Below are 21184 nucleotides of genomic sequence, written 5' to 3' on the forward strand. Positions count from 1 at the left end.
AAATCTGATTATGTAGGAATAATTTTATGCAATAAATGTAATTAACATGTTTTGTAACCCATAAAGTACCGTTGGTCACCTTTCGTGTCTGAATGCTGTGAAAATGTGAAATAAAATTCATGGTTTATAAACAAACATGGCCAGTAAAGTTGATTCCATTTCTCTATTACAACTCATGACAACTTTCAGTTTTCACAGGAAGAGACGATTGTGTTGCGACTGAATTCCTTTAAAACGCCTCTGTGATTTAAACACGTTTCTCATCTCAACATTAAATCTGCTTACAATGTTTAATAAAAAAAGTGTCGCTCACTGTAACTGAAAACAGACAAACATAAATATAAATATACAAATCTGTCTGGTCAGTAAGACGCAGACACACACACACACACACACACACTGACTCGGTATTCACACATGCTGCATCAGCTGGCCCGTTCACAGCCTCACCAACACATGTGAGACACAGATAAGAGGAAAGAGACGCCGGCATCCTGTTTATGCTGCTCCACTCCCTCTGCACACGCTGCAGCTGCAGCAGCTGATGATGATCAGATATACGGGCGTTTCTGCTGCGACCAGAATGAAGTTTATAGGGACAGCATTATGTGTTTTCAGGCACATAGTGCCAGTTTACTGCTTAATCAGGTAACTATGTTACCTTCAGTTGTTATTAAAATGTTTCACATAAAATATGACTTAAAAGAAATTTTACTTGTAATTCATCGCCTTGAAATTGGGCCTGTGTCTCTTTTTTCTCCCCTCCAGGGTCTTTTGTGGCTCTAGTGTCTCTTATAGGAAAGTAGGCTGACAGGAAAGGGGGAAGACATGCGGCAAATATCGCCGGGTCCGGGAATCGAACCCACGGCGAGGACTCAAGGCCTCCAAACGTGGGTCGCGCTATCCCCTACGCCACCACAGCGCGCCCCCTTAGTGTGTTTCTTCTTTCATTTCCGAGGTTATACGGGTTCTACCGCGGCGTATTGGGGCCGATATGGTTAGAAAAAAGAAACGAGTAGATTCCTGCCAAAAAACAAAACAAAAACTTTTGAGATTAATATCAGAAATGATCTAGAAAAAAACTAAATTTCAAATGGCAATTTCTTTTGGAAATTTGGAGTTTCAAAAGTAAACATTTTTGCAAATTTGGTTTGGAGAAAATGGAAAATTTTCCACAATGTTTTCTAGAAAAAATTAAGATTTTTCTTTCTTGCACATTTTAGACTTTTGGAGATCAGAAATGTCCTTGTTTTTTCTAGAAAACTTCTGAAATTACTCTGTTAATGTCTGAGTTTTTCAGTGGATATTTAGTTCTTTTTGGCCCCTATTTGCTGTTGTGGGTTTTGGTTTCTGAGAACCAGGAGGAGGAGCTGATTGGTCGGTCAGTGGACGTTTCGTCCAATCACAATGTTCCCAGGATGTGGTTGAGTCCGACCGACAGGACGAGAAAAATCCTCTGAATTTTGAGTTTCCCTTAAAGACGCTTTAATCTAGAAAAACACTCCCCCTAGTGGCCACACCGGTTCCCTTCTTCTGCCAGCCGGCTGGTTGCAGTCGCAGCTTTTTTTACATTTATGCACAATTAAAACCTTTCTCTGTAGTTTCAGCTGCTGTTTCTAACTTTGTATCAGAACTGGCACCGTTCTGGATTAAAGCAGTTAAAATCCCCTCAGGACGGCGGTGGGCCACCTGCTGTGATGTCACCGCCGCTCTGTGGTTAGGCATTGATGTGTGATGGTGAGGGAAAACTTTAAACCACGGAGGTCATAGTTTGGTGTGCGGCCATTTTGGCGGCGCCGTCCCGTCTCCTCGGTGCAGTCTGACCTGAATGGACTCACAGTAAGAGGTGTGTGTGTGTGTGTTTGCTTAAAGACCGATAAGTCTCTAGAGTGGGAGGACGTTTTTTGGTGGTTTATTGAACAGAACAGAACAGAACCTGCCGTAGCTCCAGAACCTCCTGCCTCTGGAGCTACGGCAGGTTCTCATCTCGAAAGTCCTTTATAATATGAATGAAGTTCTCCAGTCCAAACAGGTAGCCCTGGTCCGGGCCTTTGTGCAGGACCTTATCGTCGAGGAAACCCCTGAAGGTGGAGTGGGCAAAGTCAATCATGCGCATGTCCACCAGAGGGAGCTGCTGAGGCAGCGGCAGCGGGGAGGGACATTTTGATGGGGGGCAGGGCACAAAGGGGCAGCAGTCTGTCACGCTGGGCGGGAAGGGAGGGGGGGGGGCGTCTGGCGCCGAATGTCCGGGTCCCTGAGAGGACAGAGGCTCCAGGTCCAAGGGAGCAGCGTGGATGTCTGCAGGGGCGGCGCTCTGCCCAGGGCCGGGCGGCGGGGCGGCTTCAGACTCCTGCAGCAGATCGAGAAGTCAGTCAATCAGGTCCGAAACGGTCCGGTTTATAAACTAACAGAACCAGGAAGGTTTCACCTTATAGTCCCGTAACAGTTGTTACATTTCAGCTGCTCTGAGTCAAACCATCCAAACTAACTGCAAAAGCTGTTTCCTCTTTCATGTTGTTTCCTTCAGTGGTCCTTGGTGCAGCGCCCCCTCAGGTGAGGAGGGGAACTGGTTTGACTCCACAGCAGCTGAAAATGTAAGAAATGTTGACATTTTGTTCCCAAATCAAGCCGAGTCTATCAGGTGTAAAAACTGTCCTGTTTTCAGATTGTGGGAGAAAACTGGAAAACCCGGGGAGGAACGCAGGCCGGGTTCAAACCCAGAACCTTCTTACTACAAGGCGTCAGTGGTACCTATTAATTTATTACATTACTGTGATTATTATTAGTTTAGTTATTGATTCTAGAGTCAGTATTACCATTTATTTTCCAACGGGAGACTAAATCCTTTGAATTTTCAGAAATAAACATATTTTTATAGTACATTCTTTTTAGTATGGTTTGTATCTTTGTAACAGATTTACTCATAAGACCTAAAACATTACAGTGGAAACTTGTTAAATTAGCTGGAGCAGCTACTTATAGATAGATAGATAGATAGATAGATAGATAGATAGATAGATAGATAGATAGATAGATAGATAGATAGATAGATAGATAGATAGCATTTATTGTCATTGAACAGAATTCAACAAAATTTCCATTGCAGCTCCCGTGCAAAAGGTCAAATATATACAGTATAAATAAGCAAACACACAATAATAATAATAACAATATATACAACTAAATTAACTAAAGGCCCTCAACCACACCAAAGAAGTAGCAGCAGGTCCAATTATGGCAAAGTACAGATAATGTGACAGTGCAAAGTGCAGAACAATATGGCTGTGTGGGGGTGGGGGATATGTATGTGTGACTGCGAGGTTATGATATGTGTGGGAGGGGGGGGCGGCAGGGAGTAATGGCTCTGACGGCTGTGGGGAAGAAACTGTTTCTCAGTCTGTTTGTTGTAGTCCGTATATTCCTGAACCGCTTGCCTGATGGCAGCGGCACAAACAGTCTGTGGCCCGGGTGGCTGGAATCCATGGCTATGGATCCAGCTCTCTTCTTGACCCGGTCTGTGTAAATGGAGTCCAGGTCTGGGAGGGGGCATCCCACAATGCCTTGTGCTGTTCTCACCACCCGTGTCAGTTGTTTCCTCTCCAATGCTGTGCAGCTACCATACCACACAGTCATGTTGAGGCAGAGGATGCTCTCGATCATCGCCCTGTAAAAGTTCACGAGCAGCCGTGAGGAAAGTCCAGCCCGTCTCAGTTTCCTGAAGAAGAGCCTTTGTTGTGCTTTCTTCACCAGGTGGGAGGTGTTTGTGTTCCAGGAGAGGTCAGACATGATGTGGAGGCCCAGGAACTTGATGTTGTCCACACGTTCCACCACTTCTCCATCTATGAGAAGGGGAGTGTGATCCGTCCTCCTGGACCTTCTGTAGTCCACAATGACCTCCTTGGTCTTCTCTGTGTTCAGCACCAAGTTGTTGGCTGAACACCACTGAGTGAGCTGCAGAATCTCCTCTCTGTAGTGGGTCTCGTTGTTGTCTGAAATGAGACCCACTACTGTTGTGTCGTCCGCGTACTTCACGACTGTGTTGGTGGGGTGGATGGCCACGCAGTCGTGTGTAAACAGGGTGAAGAGAGCTGGGCTGAGCACACAGCCCTGCGGCGTGCCTGTGTTGAGGACCAGTGGGGACAATGTTGAGCCACTTATTCTCACCACCTGAGGCCTGTTGGTGAGGAAGTCTCTGATCCAGTGGCACAGTGAAGCGGGCAGCCCCACCTCGAGTAACTTCAGCACCAGCTTGTCTGGGATGACGGTATTAAATGCTGAGCTTAAGTCTACAAATAGCATCCTGACGTAGGTGTTGGGATGCTGCAGATGGGTCAGGGCTGTGTGCAGAGTGATGGAGACAGCATCCTCTGTTGACCGGTTCGCTCTGTAGGCGAACTGAAGGCTGTCCAGGTTTGCGGGGATGAAGTCTCTGATGTACCTCAGAAGAATCCTCTCAAAGCACTTCATGATCACCGGGGTCAGAACGACGGGCCGGTAATCGTTCAGGCTGGTGATGGACCTCTTCTTCGGTACAGGGATGATTTTGGAAGACTTGAGACACTCAGGAACCGTGGCGAGCTGCAGGGACAGATTGAAAATGTCCAGAAACACTCCTGCCAGCGTATGTGTTAATAATTATGTGTCAGTCCTGAATTACAAAGGAAGAGTTGTAAAAATGACGATTTAATCATTGAAATCTTAACAGATTTCCTCAGCAGTGAACCTACAGAGGATCATCTGAACCGCGGTTCTGCTCGGTTCTGATGCGAGTTTCTTTATTTAGCCCGTTCCCTTCCAGAGGCTGATAGTTTGGGTTCAGTCTCAGCTCCATGTCGTCTCATTTTATTCTTGAAGCGTGTCTCCCTCAGGAGTTACAGACCAAAAATAGAAGCAGAAAAATGTCAGTCTGTAGTTTTTCATTCGGAAACTCAAACCTGAGACGTCACACCGCTGGGAGGGAACGACTCAGCGAAACTTTCATTAAAAAAATTAATCTGAGCTTCATTTCAGTCAGAAACAGGTAGAGTATCCAAAAATTGTAAAAATAAGAGAATGACATTTTACTTTACTTTTTACTTAGACGTCTAAAACAAAATTACTCAATAAGAGTAAAAAAGTATTTGGCAAGAAGGCAACTGAAGTACTTAGTAACTGAACAAAATGTAAATCATTTAATATTAAAAAATTCTCACTGACGATGGCTAGCATTAGCTTTACTGTCAAGTTGTCAACATAACATGCTAAATCTTAAATGTATGGAAGAAAAAAGGGAAGCAGCGCTTTGCTGTTACTTGTTAACATGACAAGAACTAGACAATAAGATCAGGAAGTGTTAGTTTAGAAACAGCAAGGGATAAGGAAGTAAGTTTGCTATGCTAGCTTGACTTTGACAACTTTAACTTATAGATGTGCTGCAGAATTCTGTGCTTCAGTTCAGTTAAAAAAGTACAATAATATAAAAAATAAATAAAAAGGGAACCTAAATATCAACTGACAGATCATCAGTAGAGTGAGTAGTGTTTAAATGAGCTAATCAACCACCGCACTGCTAGCTTAGCTAATAGCAGCGGTAGCTAATCCGCTAATCCACCACAGCGATCTCTTATAAATAATTACATAATAAAGACTTAATTAGAAACCTGCTCACCTTTCCCTCGTAGATGATGAGCAGCGAGGAAGAGTAGAAGCGGTAGGACTCCTGCCTCTCTAGCACCACCTTCAGGCTGCAGAGCTTTTTCAGGATCGGCTCAAAGACATCCCGCCTCAGGCCCTTCCCGCTGTCCAGGAACTGGGAGAGCGCCTGGCGGAAGCCTTCGACCGATAGGCCGCGCCCGTAGAACTTGTCCCTGTAGAGGAAGACGCCGGTGGTCGGCTGGTACACCTGCAGGGGGAGAGGGCGGCGTTTAAATAATTCATCACCAAAATCGCTCTGCAGACAGTAATACCTGCTGCAGCTCTGTGAGGTTTTAAAGGTGAGCTATTACGCTTCCTTGAACAAGTTAGGATCGGTCTAAACAACACATGCTCATTACCTTTTTAGCACAAAATGATTCTTAGATAACGAGATTTTAATCTGCTCAGTTCTGCCTATTGTGAGCTGTTCTAGGGCGTCCTGTCACATTAAATCCAAACAAGCTGCTGCTGGCCAACTCAACGTTTATACTCACATGTAAAAATGGCTGCAAACAGATGCACAATCATACAACAACACATCTTTGAAAAGCAGAAATGAAGCCTCCTACACAGTCAATAAAAATGCAGCAAGTGGTTTCTGGATGGTAAGTCACCAACAAAACACTTGTGTTTTCCAGCAGCCATTGTACAGCACATGTAGCGATAAAACCAGCTGACCAAATGTTCTGAGCTCAGCCTGGGTTGCTAGGTAACAGGCTGGGTGGCTAGGTAACAGCACCTAAGATTGTGGCTCAACAATCAGGAGGTTTTAGAAATGGCTTATTTTCCAGACACCAGAAAACATTAACTTATTGCCAAAGAAACACAGCTGGGTGGGTTTCTTTTAAGGGCCTGGGCTGTTTTTTTTTAGAAGCAGTAGAAACCCAAACAAAGGACCAAAAATGTGCAAAGTGTGAATTTTACATAATAGGTCCTCTTTAAATGGGCAGTATTATGTATTTACCAGGCACACAGTGCCAATCTATATCATAATCAAGAAACTATGTTACTTTCAACTTGTTATAAAAATTATACATAAATATCACACATGACTGAAAAGAAATTTCACTTCCTGATTTAAGGCCTTGAAATTGGGCCTGTCTCTTTAAGAAACTCCTGCTCTTTTTGAAACTTCACCTTCAGGACGTCATCACTGCATGGCTCCTCTATTAACCCTTTAGCAACTTTTTTACCAATGTTTCAGTGAGAAGTAGCTCCTATAATGAGCTCAGCAGTTCCACCAGGTGTTTGCTAATTGCTGCTGGCTAGTCTGAAGGAGCTGAGGCGGAACAGGGGAGGTCGGAAACTGCAGCTCTGAGGAGGAGCTGTACCTGGAAGGTGGGGCTAGGTCCACCCAGGCGCTTTGCACTGCTGAATGGTTGCCATGGAGATTAAAGGATTTTGCAAACATCAAAGAATCAAAGCAACACTCCGGTTTTTTCTGATGAGGGAATAACATTCTAACATGAGCTAATGCCCAAAAAGGTTACCGTTACATAATACTGCCGCTTTAAAAGTAGAGGAAATAAATGATGTATTCTCTAATTCAGCAGAAGCTGGAAACTGAATAAAAATTGAACGTAGCATTTTCAATTTAAGCTATTCTTGTGACGTTAAGAGCAAAATCAGCCAGAACCCAAAACGCAGCCAAAACAAGAGGACGGTTCACCAAAGGTTTTATTACAAAAATAATGATGTAGCAGGCTGTGATCACACTGGTGGGTCAGGGATGGGGGATCCACAGGGGTCAGGAGTCCAGCTGGGGGAGGGTTGGGTGAGTGGACAATGGGAGGTCCGCGGGACAAACAGAAGACAGGGATAAAATCCACCAACCAGAGGCTGAGTCGTGAAATGGTCCGGGGTCATGCACGGGAGGGTCTCAGGCAATGAAAATCCAGTAACCAGAAGGCAGGAGGCAGGGTCAGAAAACCAGAAAACTATTTGGAACATGAGACAAGGCTTGAAAGCTGTGACAGTAGCAACAGATGATCTCGCACTGAGCTGGTGACAACAGCTGTTTAAATAGGGAGCAGCTCAGTGCAGGTGAGGGAAATGAGTAATCAGCACAGTCAAGGTAGAGCTGAAGGGCTGAAATCATGACAATTCTGTCCACTTTTCTGCAGCTGAGTGAAGCGTGACGTTGGGTTAATGAAAGATGGACTGATAGGAGTTTCCGTAGCTGCATCCTGATGCGTTTCCTTCGCCATTCTACCTGCATGCCACACAGTCTGACGCCCAGCTTCGCCGAAGTGGTCTGTTCGCATTTTTTTATCTGCCGGGCCGCCTTCTCCTCCGAGGCATCGTCGCCGTGCTGCCGGGTTCCCATCTTCAGGTCCAGGATGCAGGGGAAGGAGAAGGGGTGGACGATGTTCTCCAGCAGCAGGCCCTCTGGTTGAGACGCCGCAGTTAGGGAATAAAACCTGGAGGATTTCATCGACCGCAGACTGACTCTGATCTAGTTTTAAGAATGTCAGTTGGAAAAATATACAAATATATTTGATTTAGGGGGCGTGTCGTGGTGGCGGAGGGGTTGGCGCGACCCACATTTGAAGGCAACGTGGCCTCGACGCGGCTGTCACGGGTTCGACTCCCGGACCCGACGACGTTTACCGCATGTCTTCCCCCTCTCCTTCCCCCTTTCCTGTCAGCCCACTTTGAAAAAGGGACACTAGAGCCCACAAAGAAAAAAAAAAAAAAAAAGACCCCTTGCGGGGCGATAAAAAAAAATAAATATTTGATTTAAAAAGATTTTTGCTTTCTTTTACATCAAAAGTTGGGATTTACGGGCTTGAAAATTTCAGCCGATTCCAATATTCCATATTTATACTTCTGTTATGAACAATGCCTGATATTTACTGATATTATATGAATTTTGTCAACCATTTTGATACCCTGAAAAAACAATCAAGCAAGTTTTACTAATTGAATCGATCCAGATGTGTTTTTTTGTTTTTTCGCCCCACAAGGGGTCTTTTGTGAGCTCTAGTGTCCCTTTTTTTCAAAGTAGGCTGACAGGAAAGGGGGAAGACATGCGGTAAACGTCGTCGGATCTGGGAGTCGAACCCGCGACAGCCGCGTCGAGGCTACGTTTGCCTGAATGTGGGTCGCGCTGACCCCTTCGCCACCACGGCACGCCCGATCCAGATGTGTTTAAAAAAAATATTCTGTCTACGACTTTAAGTACTTTTAAAATGTTGATAGATGAGAATCTTTTTTTCTAATTTTGCTCCTTCAAATTAAGGGACATGAGTTTTTATAGTTTTTAATAATTTGTGGGTAAAAACAAACGTTTAAAAATGAAGTTAAGAGATTTTTTGTGTCTCTGTTGTTTTTAACTGTACGAATATAATCGCCTTCCAAAAATAATGGCTTATGTCATTTTGTGCCAAAAGTGATCTATATTTGTTGCTTAAATAAAATTTAGGTATTAAAAACGCCATAGTCTTAGAACGATAAACACATAATATTTTTCATAATTCTTGGTTTAATTTGTCTTTTTAAGAAGTTCAATTAAAATAAGCTAAAAATAATTACACTCCAGTTTATGAAGATTGCAAATATTTATGCAGATTTATGTATTTATTTGCACTAGTGAATGATTGTGAGTTCATTGCAAAATTTTCACAAAAAAAGTGGTGGTAAGGTAAAAAAAACAAAGAAACCAACACCACCATCGGGTAAAAGCAGGGGAGCCCAAAGTGGGTCCTGGAGGCCCGGCAACCTGCATGTTCTGGTTCTGGTCTGCTCTGCATCCCCAGAACCAGAACCAAACGAGGAGAAGCAGCTTTCAGCATCTATGCACCACAAATTTGGAACAAACTTCCAGAAAACTGTAAAACAACTGAAACACTGACTTCCTTTAAATCTCAACTAAAAACCCTCCTGTTTAGGATTGTATTTGAAGCGTAATCAATTACAAATTTATTGATGGAACTTGACTTAATGCTGTGTTTTGATTTTTGGTTCTATGCTGCATTGTGTTTCTGTGTTTGTTATGATGTAAAGCACTTTGAAATGCCTTGCTGCTGAAATGTGCTATACAAATAAAATTTGATTGATGATTGATGTTCTAGTCTCTCCCTGGTTTAACGCACCTGGATCCAATGATGGCTCATTAGAGGCCTAAGAAGAACACTGACCTGCTGAAAAGGTTGTTACTAAAACCAGGGACAGAACTAAAACAGGATGCCGGCCCTCGAGGTCTGACTTTGGGCTCCCCTGGGTTAAAGTGACGCTAACTCCCACCTGCAGGTGGCAGTATTTCTTACTTCTACTAACCTGCTGCCTCCGCCTCAGTTATGGTACAGAAATCGACCTAGTTTAATTTGCCTGTTTGCTGTTTTTATTTCTTATATTTTTTCTTGTATATGTAGTTTTTTGGAAGGGGTTTAATGAAAAAAATGCTGCAGAAGTCCCTGCAAATATTTCTAAAGTAGCACTTAAAAAAATCAGTAATTCTGATTAGGAAAAAATAAAATAAAATCACAAAAAATATTATGAAATTCTGAAGGAACTGCAAAACAAAAAGACTCCATGAAGCTCCTGTGCTTTGAGTTGCTGCGATGTGATTGGCCGAGTTAAACAGGTGATTCCACAGCGGAGCCTAACGAAGTGTCCAGTGAGTCACGGTGAGTGCAGGCTGTCCCGGCGGATGGACGAAGGATACTGAAGGGCTTGCGGTCCTTGGACTCGGATCTCATGCGGTTGAGCTGCTGCTTGTGGCACACCAGGCTCCAGGGGTTGAGGCTGATCTTCTCCGAGGCCGCGCCGCTGTTCGAGTCCAGCATCTGGAACAGGACGTCCGAGCGGACCTTTGGGTCCAGCCGGGGACTCTGTTTCACAGAACTGAAGCAGGAAAGCAGGTTGTTATTGTGATTTAATTAACTGTTGTTCATTCAAATAAATAACGACAGTCGATATATCGCACATCTTGTGAATTTTTTATCATTATCAGTAGCTGCGTTTCCATTAACAATATAGACATATTGCATGTTATCGTTTACATCCGGAAATTTCGCACAATTTTTAATTGAACTGAAACACCGAATTCTGCAGCACATCTACATGTTAAGTTTGTCAAAGTCAAGCTAGCATAACTGAGCTACTTTCCTCTCCCTCGCTATTTTTTATTTATATTTATTTTTTTATAATTAAAACTTTTTCCTGACCTTGCTATCTAGTTGTCAGTGTTGACAATTAGTAGCAAAGCACCACCTTCATTTTTATTTTATACATTACGCATACATTCAAAATTTAGCGCGTTATATTGACAACTTAACAGCTAAAACCAATGCTAATCATCACCAGCGAGCAGCTTTTTGCCCTCCAGCTGGGAGGTGGAGGGAGGATCTTACGCATGTGACGTCACGCTGCAACTCGTCTATAATCGAGCAACTTGACATTTCTAAAATCAGCTTGCTTAATGAATGAGGTAATTTTTTGTTTTTGTATCGAAGTTGGTTTATTTTGCAAAATTGCAATGGAAACACTTATTTGCATCATGAGTCACGTGATCAACAACAGTTACTACTGTGGAGAAGACAAAGAAAAAGGTGACAGGAAGTAGTAGGACAACGATGGTGCGGCATTTTCTAAATTACTTACAGCATGAACAAACTCAAGAAAAGAAAAGCAACTAAAACATGGGAAAACTCTTCTGCAGTGTTTCTTATTTAACTGAAACTACGCAATTACAAAAGTGTTTTTTGACATAAGCAGAATATTTGTAAAGTTTTGCAATGGACGCGAAGCTTAGTGATGAAGTGAACAAGTTGTTTACTTGCCTCTGCTCCTCCCTCTGCTCGGCCCGCTCCTCCTTCTGCTCCTCCCTCTGCTCGGCCCGCTCCTCCCTCTCCTCGACCTGCTCCTCCAGCTCCCCCGTCACGTCCTCCATGTTGTCCACATAGGGGTACGCCACCCAGTTGATGCAGTCGTCGGAGTCGCCTTCGAAGCACACCAGGACCACGCCTGACAGACAGAACCAGAGACGATCAGAAACAATTGGTTTTAAAGCTGCTGAGCTACTTTGCTAGTTTGGCAGAAAGCTCTACAGTGAATATCACCGATATTTATCTTATTAGTCCTAGTCCTAAGCTTGTGACTTGTTTATTGTTGTCATAGCAACCCCATTGCAACTGCCTGCCAAGATGGCTGTCAGCTACAAGTGTGACGTCATGAGAACTTTTCCGTAAGTTATAGGAACTCGTTTAAAGCAAATAATTTTTTAATATTGATGATTGGCATATTGATGATGACTAATAACAAGACATTTTTCCATGTTTCAAGTGAAATGATGTTCCAGAGTAACTAGAACCTTTTCATCAATACTCAAGAACTATTGACTTAAGACAAGCTCTTAAATCTTGTTGAAAAGTTACTTGTTAGCTGTGTCTTATTTCAAGTGGAATAAAACATTTGCAGTAGAAACTAGACGTTGTTTATAAAAGTGCTTCAGATCCTCAGTGTGATTAGACATTTATTCAAATCCGGCAGATTTTCCTAAGCTGGACTGAGTGTTGGGTAGCGCTCTCACCCACAGAGGCAAAAACAAACAAATCAAACATTTAGTCCTCCTGCTTCAGATCTAATTTTCCTATTTATTTCCACAGAAACCAGGTGGGAACTCCCTCCGTTCATAATAATGTCACAATAAATGTCAGCTCAGCTTCTCCTTCATGTAATTAATTAAACTTTCCACCTGCCAGCATCTTCTGCACATGCGCCTCCATCTGCAGAACCACTTAGCAGCGCAATGTTTCATCAGATAGTGTCAGAAAATATGTGGGCAAAACAACCGTGACGGCTTGGAAAAGTTGCTCCTGGGCAGCTGTCCGTCTGCTGTTATTTAATCAGCAGGACAATGGCAGCAGGCAGGGATCCAGGGCTAAATGTAGGCTGGCTGGGCGGCCGTCAACATCAGGGAGGACTGCTGGGAATGCAGAACCACTGGAGAAAATATTCAGCTTCTCTAACGGAGTCAGACCTGCAGAGGGAGTCAAATATACCTGAACTTCACCTTCCTGACTCAGATTTTAGAGAATTCCCAGAAGGTTGTTTTTTTTTTCTATGGATGGAATAAAATCTGCAAACACAAATATTTCTCCATAGTTATCGCTACAACAGCAGCTCTAATTGGTTCTTTTTCTTGACTTTTGTTCATTTCTTTTGGTTTAGTCGCTGGTTGCAATTATTCCCTCTGGTCTGGATGCTGTGCAGCTTGGGAGGATTTTGCTCTTAACTTTTAGACAACTATGATGTGTAACCATGGTAACAAGGTACTGTTTTTACAAATGGAAGCAGCTAATTAGAATCTAAAAACTCAAATAACACCTGAACTTTTTACCCCAAAACCCAGAGGAGTTGAAAAGGAAATCTTGATGGATGCAGAACAGGAGGAACCATCAGAGATCGTATCCTCATTTCCACCAGAGTTCTACCCAAACGGCCAGACAGATTCAAAACGAGGAGCAGCAAAAGCAAATGAGGTGGATTAGCAGCTGTCATGTTATCGGACTTTCGTTTTATTTTTGATATTTTGTGTTATTTGTGTGATAAAACTGATGATAAAAAAAGTTTTCACATTTTGAAATTCATCAGAACCAAAAGGAAAATTATTTTTATCACTGATCTGCATCTAATCAAATTTATTGATATTTATTGCTGATGTCATGGATCCAAGTGTGGAGAAAATGGTAAAAGTAGCAATCCTGAACACTTTTAGCTTTGGGATGTTGTCGCTGTCAGGATAAGACTTTTTTCACGATGTAATGAGAGGTTTGAAAATCCCTGCATTACCAGTAGACTAAAGATTTTTCCTTTTGCATCCTGTGGGAACAGGAAGTGCTCCAGTAGCACCAACATGTCTGCGCTTCTTATCCATTTTCTTTAAAAGTTTTTCAATCCCTCCCAGGGACATAACCTCACTAAACTGCATGCATTATTTCAGATGATTATGGAGCAATTTCTCCAAACACAACCGAACGTCTGGCTTTCAGAGCTTCATCTCAGTATTCGTGTTTGTTTAAACTGTGAATTTGTCCCATTAAAGCTGCTGTGATTTATTCTAACAAAGCGCTCAGTAAGGAAATGGGTTTCCACAGTTTGTGTCGTGTCCTGGTTTTGGGAATGATTGCAGCAGGTCAATGGGACGGTTTCCTCTCTGTCTGCCGTGGTGCTAAGGTCATGAGTAAAAAAAAAAAAAAAATCAAAATCTTTAAAGGGAACTATTATGCAAAATTCACATTTTGCACGTTTTTGTACTTCCGTTTTGGACTCTACTGCTTCTAAAAACAACTCAAGCACTTAAAAAAAACACCAAACCAATTCTGGTAATACATTAGTATTTTTTGGTGTCTGGAAAACAAGCCATTTCAAAAATCTCTCGAATCTTGAGTCACACTTTGCCATTGCCTAGCAACCCGGTCTGTTACCTAGCAACAATAGCAGAGTTCCAGCACGTTTAGTCAGCTGGTTTTACCGCTGCTGCGCTGTACAGTGGCTGCTGAAAAAAACAAATGTTTTCTTGTTGATTTGCCGTCCAGAAACCACTTGCTGCGTTATTATTGGTTGAGCAGGAGGTTCCACTGATGCTTTTCAAAGCTATACAGTTGTATAATTGTTTACCTGTTTGCAGCCATTTTTATGTTGGAGTACAAATGTTGAGTTGGGGGCGTGGCCAGCAGCAGATTATTTGGATTTAAAGTGACAGGACGCCCTAAACCAGCTCAAAATATGCAGAGCTGAGCAGAATAAAATCTCCATCTAAAAATTATCTTGTGCAAAAAATGTTATGAACATGTTTTGTTTTGTACAGATCTATCCTAACCTGTTCAAGGAAGCATAACAGGCCAGCTTTAAAAAAAAAAAGTTCCCCCAAAAAGCTCTCCTCCTTTGAACAGACTGATTAATAAGACGGCTGCTCCATCAACCATGAAGTATTTCTACTAACAGGGAACAGGACCAAAGCTGTCGCCGTTTGTTTGGGTTTGTTTGTACATCATCAGGCTGTCAGGCAGATCCAGCAGCAGCCGCTGATGGAGAACAGAGCCGCTACGTCTCCTCTTCCACTAGACATTAAGATCTCCTTCCTCCTTTGCATCATTCTGCCACTCCAGCCGTTTAGCAGGGAGTTATTCTGAGCTGAGCGAAAATTACTGGACCACAGAGAGACTTATTAAATTAATTGATGATTATTTTGATAATTGATTAATCAATTCAGCTCCAGTAATGTGTGCTGCAGGTTTCATAATGCTGCACTGAGATGAGGTCTGTCGGCATGAAGAGCCCAGCGGTTCTGATTCGAAACATCAGAGAGCGGATACTGACCTTTATACTCGGGAGTGAACTCCTTCATCTCAGGAGGCAGAGACTCATAGAAGTGCTGCTCTCTGCTGATCAGAGGCTTACACACGGTGTGGTCATCGTACCGCATCATGCTGGTGTGACCCCCCACCTGCAACACACACATACACAAGCCCACACACACACAGGCATGAAAATCCGCCAGGCATACTGGATGTACAGAACTAAACAAAGAACTGCGAAAACACAAAATCTATAAGTATTTTTAATCTAGTTTCTAGTGCAAATCTTAGGAAACTTGAATTAACTTAGAAACAACTTTTTAGCAAGACACAGGCGTTTGTTTTAAAGGTGACCTGTTAGGACATATCTAACATGTTCATAATGATTCTTGGATAATGAGATTTCAGTCTGGTCAGTTCTGCCTCTTTTGAGCTGCTTTAGGGAGTCCTGTCACTTTAAATCCAAAATTAGGTAAAACTAGCTGACCAAACATGCTGGAGCTCTGCTGGGGTTGCTAGGTGCTGATTTGTGATGTTACATTTAGAAAGTTTTTGAAACAGTTCATTTTCCAGACACACAAAAAACATTTACTTATTGCCAGGAAACAGCTGGATTTTATTTTTTTTAAGTGTTTTTAGTTAATAATTCCTTAATATTGATGAAAAAGTACTAAATTCACTGGCTGATTATTTCACTTATGGGAAAATGTCCCATAAGTGTTTTAAGTGGAATCATCTGACAATGGAACTCGAACTTTTTCGTCAATGAATCATTGGCTGAAAACAAGCTGCTATGTCTTGATAAAAAGTTACTTATAAGTTGTGTTTCCTGTATCTTAATTCAAGGGTACTAATACATTTGGACTAGAAACTAAAATGACTTAGAAAAATTTCTGTTTTTGCAGTGTAAAAGTCAGGTTCTTCGTATTCAGGGTGCAGCCCACCTGGTGTATGAAGGGCTCCAGAGAAACGCCTCCATCTTGTGGGTTAGGTACAGCCCCAGGGGGACGCTGCGCCATACCAAATGGCCACTTAATAAAGCGTCCAATGAGAGTCCAAACCACCGACAGAACCCTGGCGCACTGAAGTTGGATGCGGGGGAACCACAGGAATCGCAGGGTGTCAGTCAGTGGGGGGTCGCCGCTTACTGCAAGGCAAGGAAGTGACACAAAGCAGAGACTTAATGATTCATAATATCAGAGAGGCGTTCTCTTTTCTGGTTCCCTAAAAGCTAAAACAATGTGTCCTAAAAACAGAAGGGGGCCAAACACGGTTCCTAGGGACCGCCAGATCCAATTAACGGTTTTCTATTGAAGCAGAGTAGAAAACATCTGAACAGACTCCAGCTTCCAGTCGTAGCCTGGAGGACGAGGTCACCTGACTTCCAGGAGAGCCGACATGTTGACACGTTTAACTGGGGTGGGACGATAAATCAATCTTATCGATTAATCACTTTTTTGGTTTTTAGTGTTTGGAAAATCTGGATTTTTTTTCTCAATGAACTCCTGGGGTTTCTAAAGTCCAGAGTGACGCTAGCACGCCCTGGGCCGCCATCTTGTTTTACAATTTCTATCTATTTGGACTTTGAATTCAAGTCAACTCTGAGTCGTGTCCTTCAAAGAGCTGCCGTTTATTTCACTGATCAGGAACATGTTAGCTATGCAAAACAGCAGCACTGCAACTAATGATTACCTAGTAATCGATGAATCTTTTGATTATTCTCAGAGTAAAATCTGATAAAAATATTGGCACATTCTGCAGATTTTTATTTAACCACCTATAAGCCTTTTTAAATACAATATTAGAAATGCATATTAAGATTAAGATTGGACGTTTGGATTTTTCATTTTGGATCGGGCCTTTGGATTACAACGGGGAAATACTTCCAGGACTTTGGTTTTGTTGGAGGATATGGAACTCCTTTGGGGACAGTAATCTTTTTGAAAAAGAACGGGAAAATATTTTTGGACATTTAATTAATTAGGTTCTTTGCTGATACAAACTGAGTGATTTAAATCTAACCTATAATTATTTTTTGAGGGATTTTTGGTTATCGATCTATTTATTAAGATAACTATTATTATTTCTTAGTATTGTAATTCTTTTTGAATAAATCATTGCTGCTAAAACTCAACAAATTTCTTATTGAGTGGTTGTTTTTTTGTTGTTTTTTTTTTAAATCAAATTAATGGTGTAACATATTTTACCTGATTCCTGTGCCAGATCCCCCTGGACTATATTGTATTGTGAGTTCCGCTTTAACTCAAGCAGGATTTTACAACATAAGTGCTTTTTGTTTAATGGAGCTTAAAAATCTGCTTTAAGCAACAAGAGTAATGATCAAACCAGCAGAAGAAAACCTCATTGTTTCAATAGAAATAATGATTTTATTCATCTAGCAGCTGGGAAGGCGCAGGACAATATTAACACCATCGTGTTGTTTTTTATTTATTGTGATAGATTTCTTATCATGATAAGAATTTTGATTCATTGTTGTCACAATAAATTCCCGATAATGATGTTTAAAACATCCTAAAATTGTACGTATTGTTGGGATTATATTTGAAAATATAATTAAATGCCATTACTGTGTACAGTTTATAATATAAATCTCACTTTTTAAGTGGCTGTAGTCCTTAAGGAGAGTATTGTAAATGTTAGTGTTTTGCAAGAGCAGGATTTGTGTTTGTGGGGCTACAATGGCATAGTCAGTTATTTAGTTACCTAAAAAATAATACCACAAAATATTATGATAAAACTTTAAGTCCACATTGCCCAACCCTAATTAATGCTGTTTAGTTCTTTATTTATTGTAAATGGTATCGCTATCATGGTGCATGACTGTGTGTGTTGTGAATCTGTCTGTAGTCTAAAGTCCTTTGAGTTGTTGTACAACCTTCAAACATTTGTCTTAAAAACCCGACTTTTCCCATTTTATCAGGATGGAAAACCGTCTTTCCATAACATAAAGGGCTACAGTTTTCATATGCTGAATTTGAAAAAAGAAGCACATCATTATATTTTAACATTTTTTGTGGGTTCAACACAGACTGAATAAACAGAAAGATGTGGTTTTCTCCCGTTATTAAACTTAGAAAGCCCTCAAAATCAGCAGAGCTTATTGGCATCGTGTTTTTATGTCATGTCAGTTTTTTTGTGTATTGTCCTTTGAATTGCCGTCATCATCACATCCTCATCTTCGATAAAAAAATTTTTGGTTGAAAAGTTGACGGTGCTGAATGAGTGCCTTTAAGCTAATAACTTAATGATCTTGTCATGCGTTTATTTTTCTAAGCAGAACCGCATAAACTGAATTTTGCATCCCACACCAGACTCCATCTGTTCTGGTATGGCCCCGCCATCTTTGTTTCTGTGTCAACTGGCTCTGCTTAAGGATGACCAGCGGCGCCCTCTGATGCATGGGAGAAGCTCCAAATAGTTAATCGTTTCCATTCCTAATTGATACATACTTTTTCAGCCGATATGGTACATTTTCTTTTCTTTTTTGAGCTGTAGCCAGTGTTCTGCCATTTTCTGAATGTTTTAGCATCACAGCCACTGAAACATAAATCATCAGGTTTGGTTTGGAGTCTCTCCAACTGGGTAAACATGTTATTGTTATGAGAGGCACAAATATAGCATCCTTGCAATAATTGGACACACTGAAATTACAGTGATGATTGGATATGTTAGGGTTACCCTAACCCTAGCCCTTTAACTGAAAATAGAGAAATAGCTCCTACACCTCACGGTAAGTCCTACTGCAGCCTTTGAATACTTCTGCAATAATCAGATGTGTCATCCGCCATGTTTGTTTTGAAACAGTAGCCCATGTCAGATAGAAACAAAATATAAAATACTGCAAGAGGACGGTTGTCAGGAGCAAATTAAAGAACCCACCAGAAGGATGGTGGCAGGAGACAGGACATATGGAGACAGCTCAGCGGGAGTCCAAGCCATTATTTCCAAAGCGCTCTACTTTTCTGGCTTGAATACAAACCAAGTTTCAGAAAAATAACTTTCCTATTTAACTGGACAATGACTGACTACACAGAGCTTAAAATATCTACTAGCTTTGGATGTTTTACCTGGATTTCCAGAGAAATGCTTGGTAAATAATAAGCAAATAATCCTTTTTCTTTCCTCCTAATGCTGTGATACCATCTTGAATAACCAAAACAAGCTGTTTGAGAGGTGAGAGGTTATTAAAATAGAATATCTGGCAGTATGCTGGAGCCACAAAAGCCACTGCATCCCGTTTAAAGCTTCCAGTAGCTCCCAGTGCGAGCTGATAACTGCCACTACCTATTTAATAAAACGATCATTCATAAAGCAGCATGACTAGGCAGCCCTGCATTAATACAACACAAGCAGCATAATGCAAGCCTTCTAATCAAACAAATATCATCAAACTGCTGATTTTCAAGTAGAGCAAGTAAACAAGGAAGGAAACCTGAATGCACGCAGGTTTCAAAACAAGACTTTAGCAAACAAATCTTTCCACCTAAGTAACATGAAATCACACACAAAAGATAAAAAATTTGAATATTATTATTATTAGCAAAACTGTTTCTAAATCTATATCAATATTCCAAACACCAGAGATATTTTGTTTTTTAAAATCAAGCAAAAAATAAAGGTCTGCTACAATAGTTCTTATTTTACTAATTATTTTTTGGTTGAATTATTCCCTCAGTTTCTGGATACTCTACATCAGGAAGGATTTTTGATCTTACCTTTGCCTTCTTACAGTTGTTATCATACGTAACCATGGCAACAAGGTATTGTTTTTTACAATTTGGACAAGCGGATTAGCATCTAAAAACTCAAAATAACACCTGAATTATCATCACAAACTCCAGAGGGGTTGAAAAGGAGGCTTCAAGGATGCAGAGCAGGAGGTTCAAGCATTTCTTCCATCAATCAATGTTTCTCTTCCCGGCTTCCTAACCGTATATTCAGATAGCAAATGAGGTGGATTAGCAGTGATTGCCAACAACTGATCGTGTCACCTGGGACATGTTATAATAGAAAATAGTCTCTGCTGCATGAAAATGAATCTGTCAGCATGTCATGACAGTGATACAGAAACAGCCTTCAATCAGAGGATTTTTTAAATTCGTTGCATAACTGACTGCTACTGGAGGTCCTTCCTTGATGCCCACAGCATCACCATCCACTCTCTTTAAAGATACTTGGATAACATTTAATTTTCTTTTGGGATAAATCAAAGTATTTTTCAATTTGAATGATTAATATAAATATAAATAAATAAACTAAGTCAAGAAAATATAGTAATTCATATAAAACCACAAAGGACTTGAATGATCAAAGACCACCTATATTATATAAAGCTTGTTTAAGCTAAAATGTCAGTGTTTAGATGTTTATAAAAATTAATTGATAAAGTGCAAACGCAAATTGTACCGTAATTATAATATATCCAAGCAAATACTGATTTATTCAAATCAATAAATTCCTATAAATAGTTAAATATGTGTTGGCAGGGCTGAGTCCCCGGGTGGTAAAACCTACCAACGCCTCTGGTCTTTGGTACAATCATATTTACACAGAGGTAGCTTCCAGCGAATGAAACTTTTGGAGAAACAACATCTTATCTCAACATCTTAACTCCCGATCAGTGTGATCCAGAGGCTCGGCCATTATCCGCTAGCAGAAGGACTTATTGCCACATTACACGTTTATAGAGACAGGTATCGGTTAGCGTTAGCTGCCGAACTGGCCAGCTTCTTGACCTTAGCCTGACAACCAGCAAGAGAAATAAGTCGATCACTTTCAGCATTTAAATAAGCTTTGACTCAAAATAAAACATCACCTCGTTTTATACTATCGTCCGTCGTAATTCCACCTTCATTAAGAGCAGCTCTGACCCGAAAGGCTCGCCCGGAAAACACTGTCGTTACACAGAGTCTAGTTGCCGTTAAGTAGCCTCGCATGCTAACGGTGCAAGCTAACATCACGGACTGACGTTACGCTCCGGTCATCCGATCTGTTACGAGCAGCAAATTTTTTAAACTAGCGATTTAAAATCTCTCCCTAAAATTTTATACAATACAGGTAAAACAGACAGAAGAAATGTACTTACAGATTCTTTCGTAGGACAGCCAACCCGCAGACTCCGCGCCAACGGACTGCTAAAGAAAAGACGCTTGATTTTGAAACCCCATATCCATCCGCAGTTAACAATT

General features: G+C 41.3%; 1 protein-coding gene and 1 long non-coding RNA gene across 3 annotated transcripts; one reads left to right on the plus strand and one right to left on the minus strand.

Annotated features, from left to right (window-relative positions):
- Nucleotides 1–939: 939 nt before the first annotated feature.
- Nucleotides 940–21183, minus strand: ip6k1 (inositol hexakisphosphate kinase 1). Of its 2 annotated transcripts, none has more exons than XM_028004156.1 (8): nt 21082–21183; nt 15920–16122; nt 14998–15124; nt 11457–11640; nt 10340–10518; nt 7886–8061; nt 5648–5881; nt 940–2350 (listed from the first exon to the last, which is right to left on the minus strand). In XM_028004156.1, the coding sequence occupies exons 2-8, from the start codon at nt 15992–15994 to the stop codon at nt 1970–1972; spliced, it is 1356 nt and encodes a 451-aa protein (XP_027859957.1). In that variant the 5' UTR covers nt 15995–16122; nt 21082–21183; the 3' UTR covers nt 940–1969. The 2 variants fall into 2 exon arrangements, with proteins under 2 accessions (XP_027859957.1, XP_027859956.1); XM_028004155.1 differs by lacking the exon at nt 21082–21183 and adding an exon at nt 20812–21064.
- Nucleotides 2265–5764, plus strand: LOC114136270 (uncharacterized). The gene is made up of 3 exons (XR_003593767.1): nt 2265–2380; nt 2666–2747; nt 5661–5764. It is a non-coding gene; the product is annotated as an uncharacterized LOC114136270 (long non-coding RNA).
- Nucleotide 21184: the final 1 nt, after the last annotated feature.

Source organism: Xiphophorus couchianus, chromosome 20, assembly GCF_001444195.1.
Source record: "Xiphophorus couchianus chromosome 20, X_couchianus-1.0, whole genome shotgun sequence".
Classification (NCBI taxonomy): domain Eukaryota; kingdom Metazoa; phylum Chordata; class Actinopteri; order Cyprinodontiformes; family Poeciliidae; genus Xiphophorus; species Xiphophorus couchianus.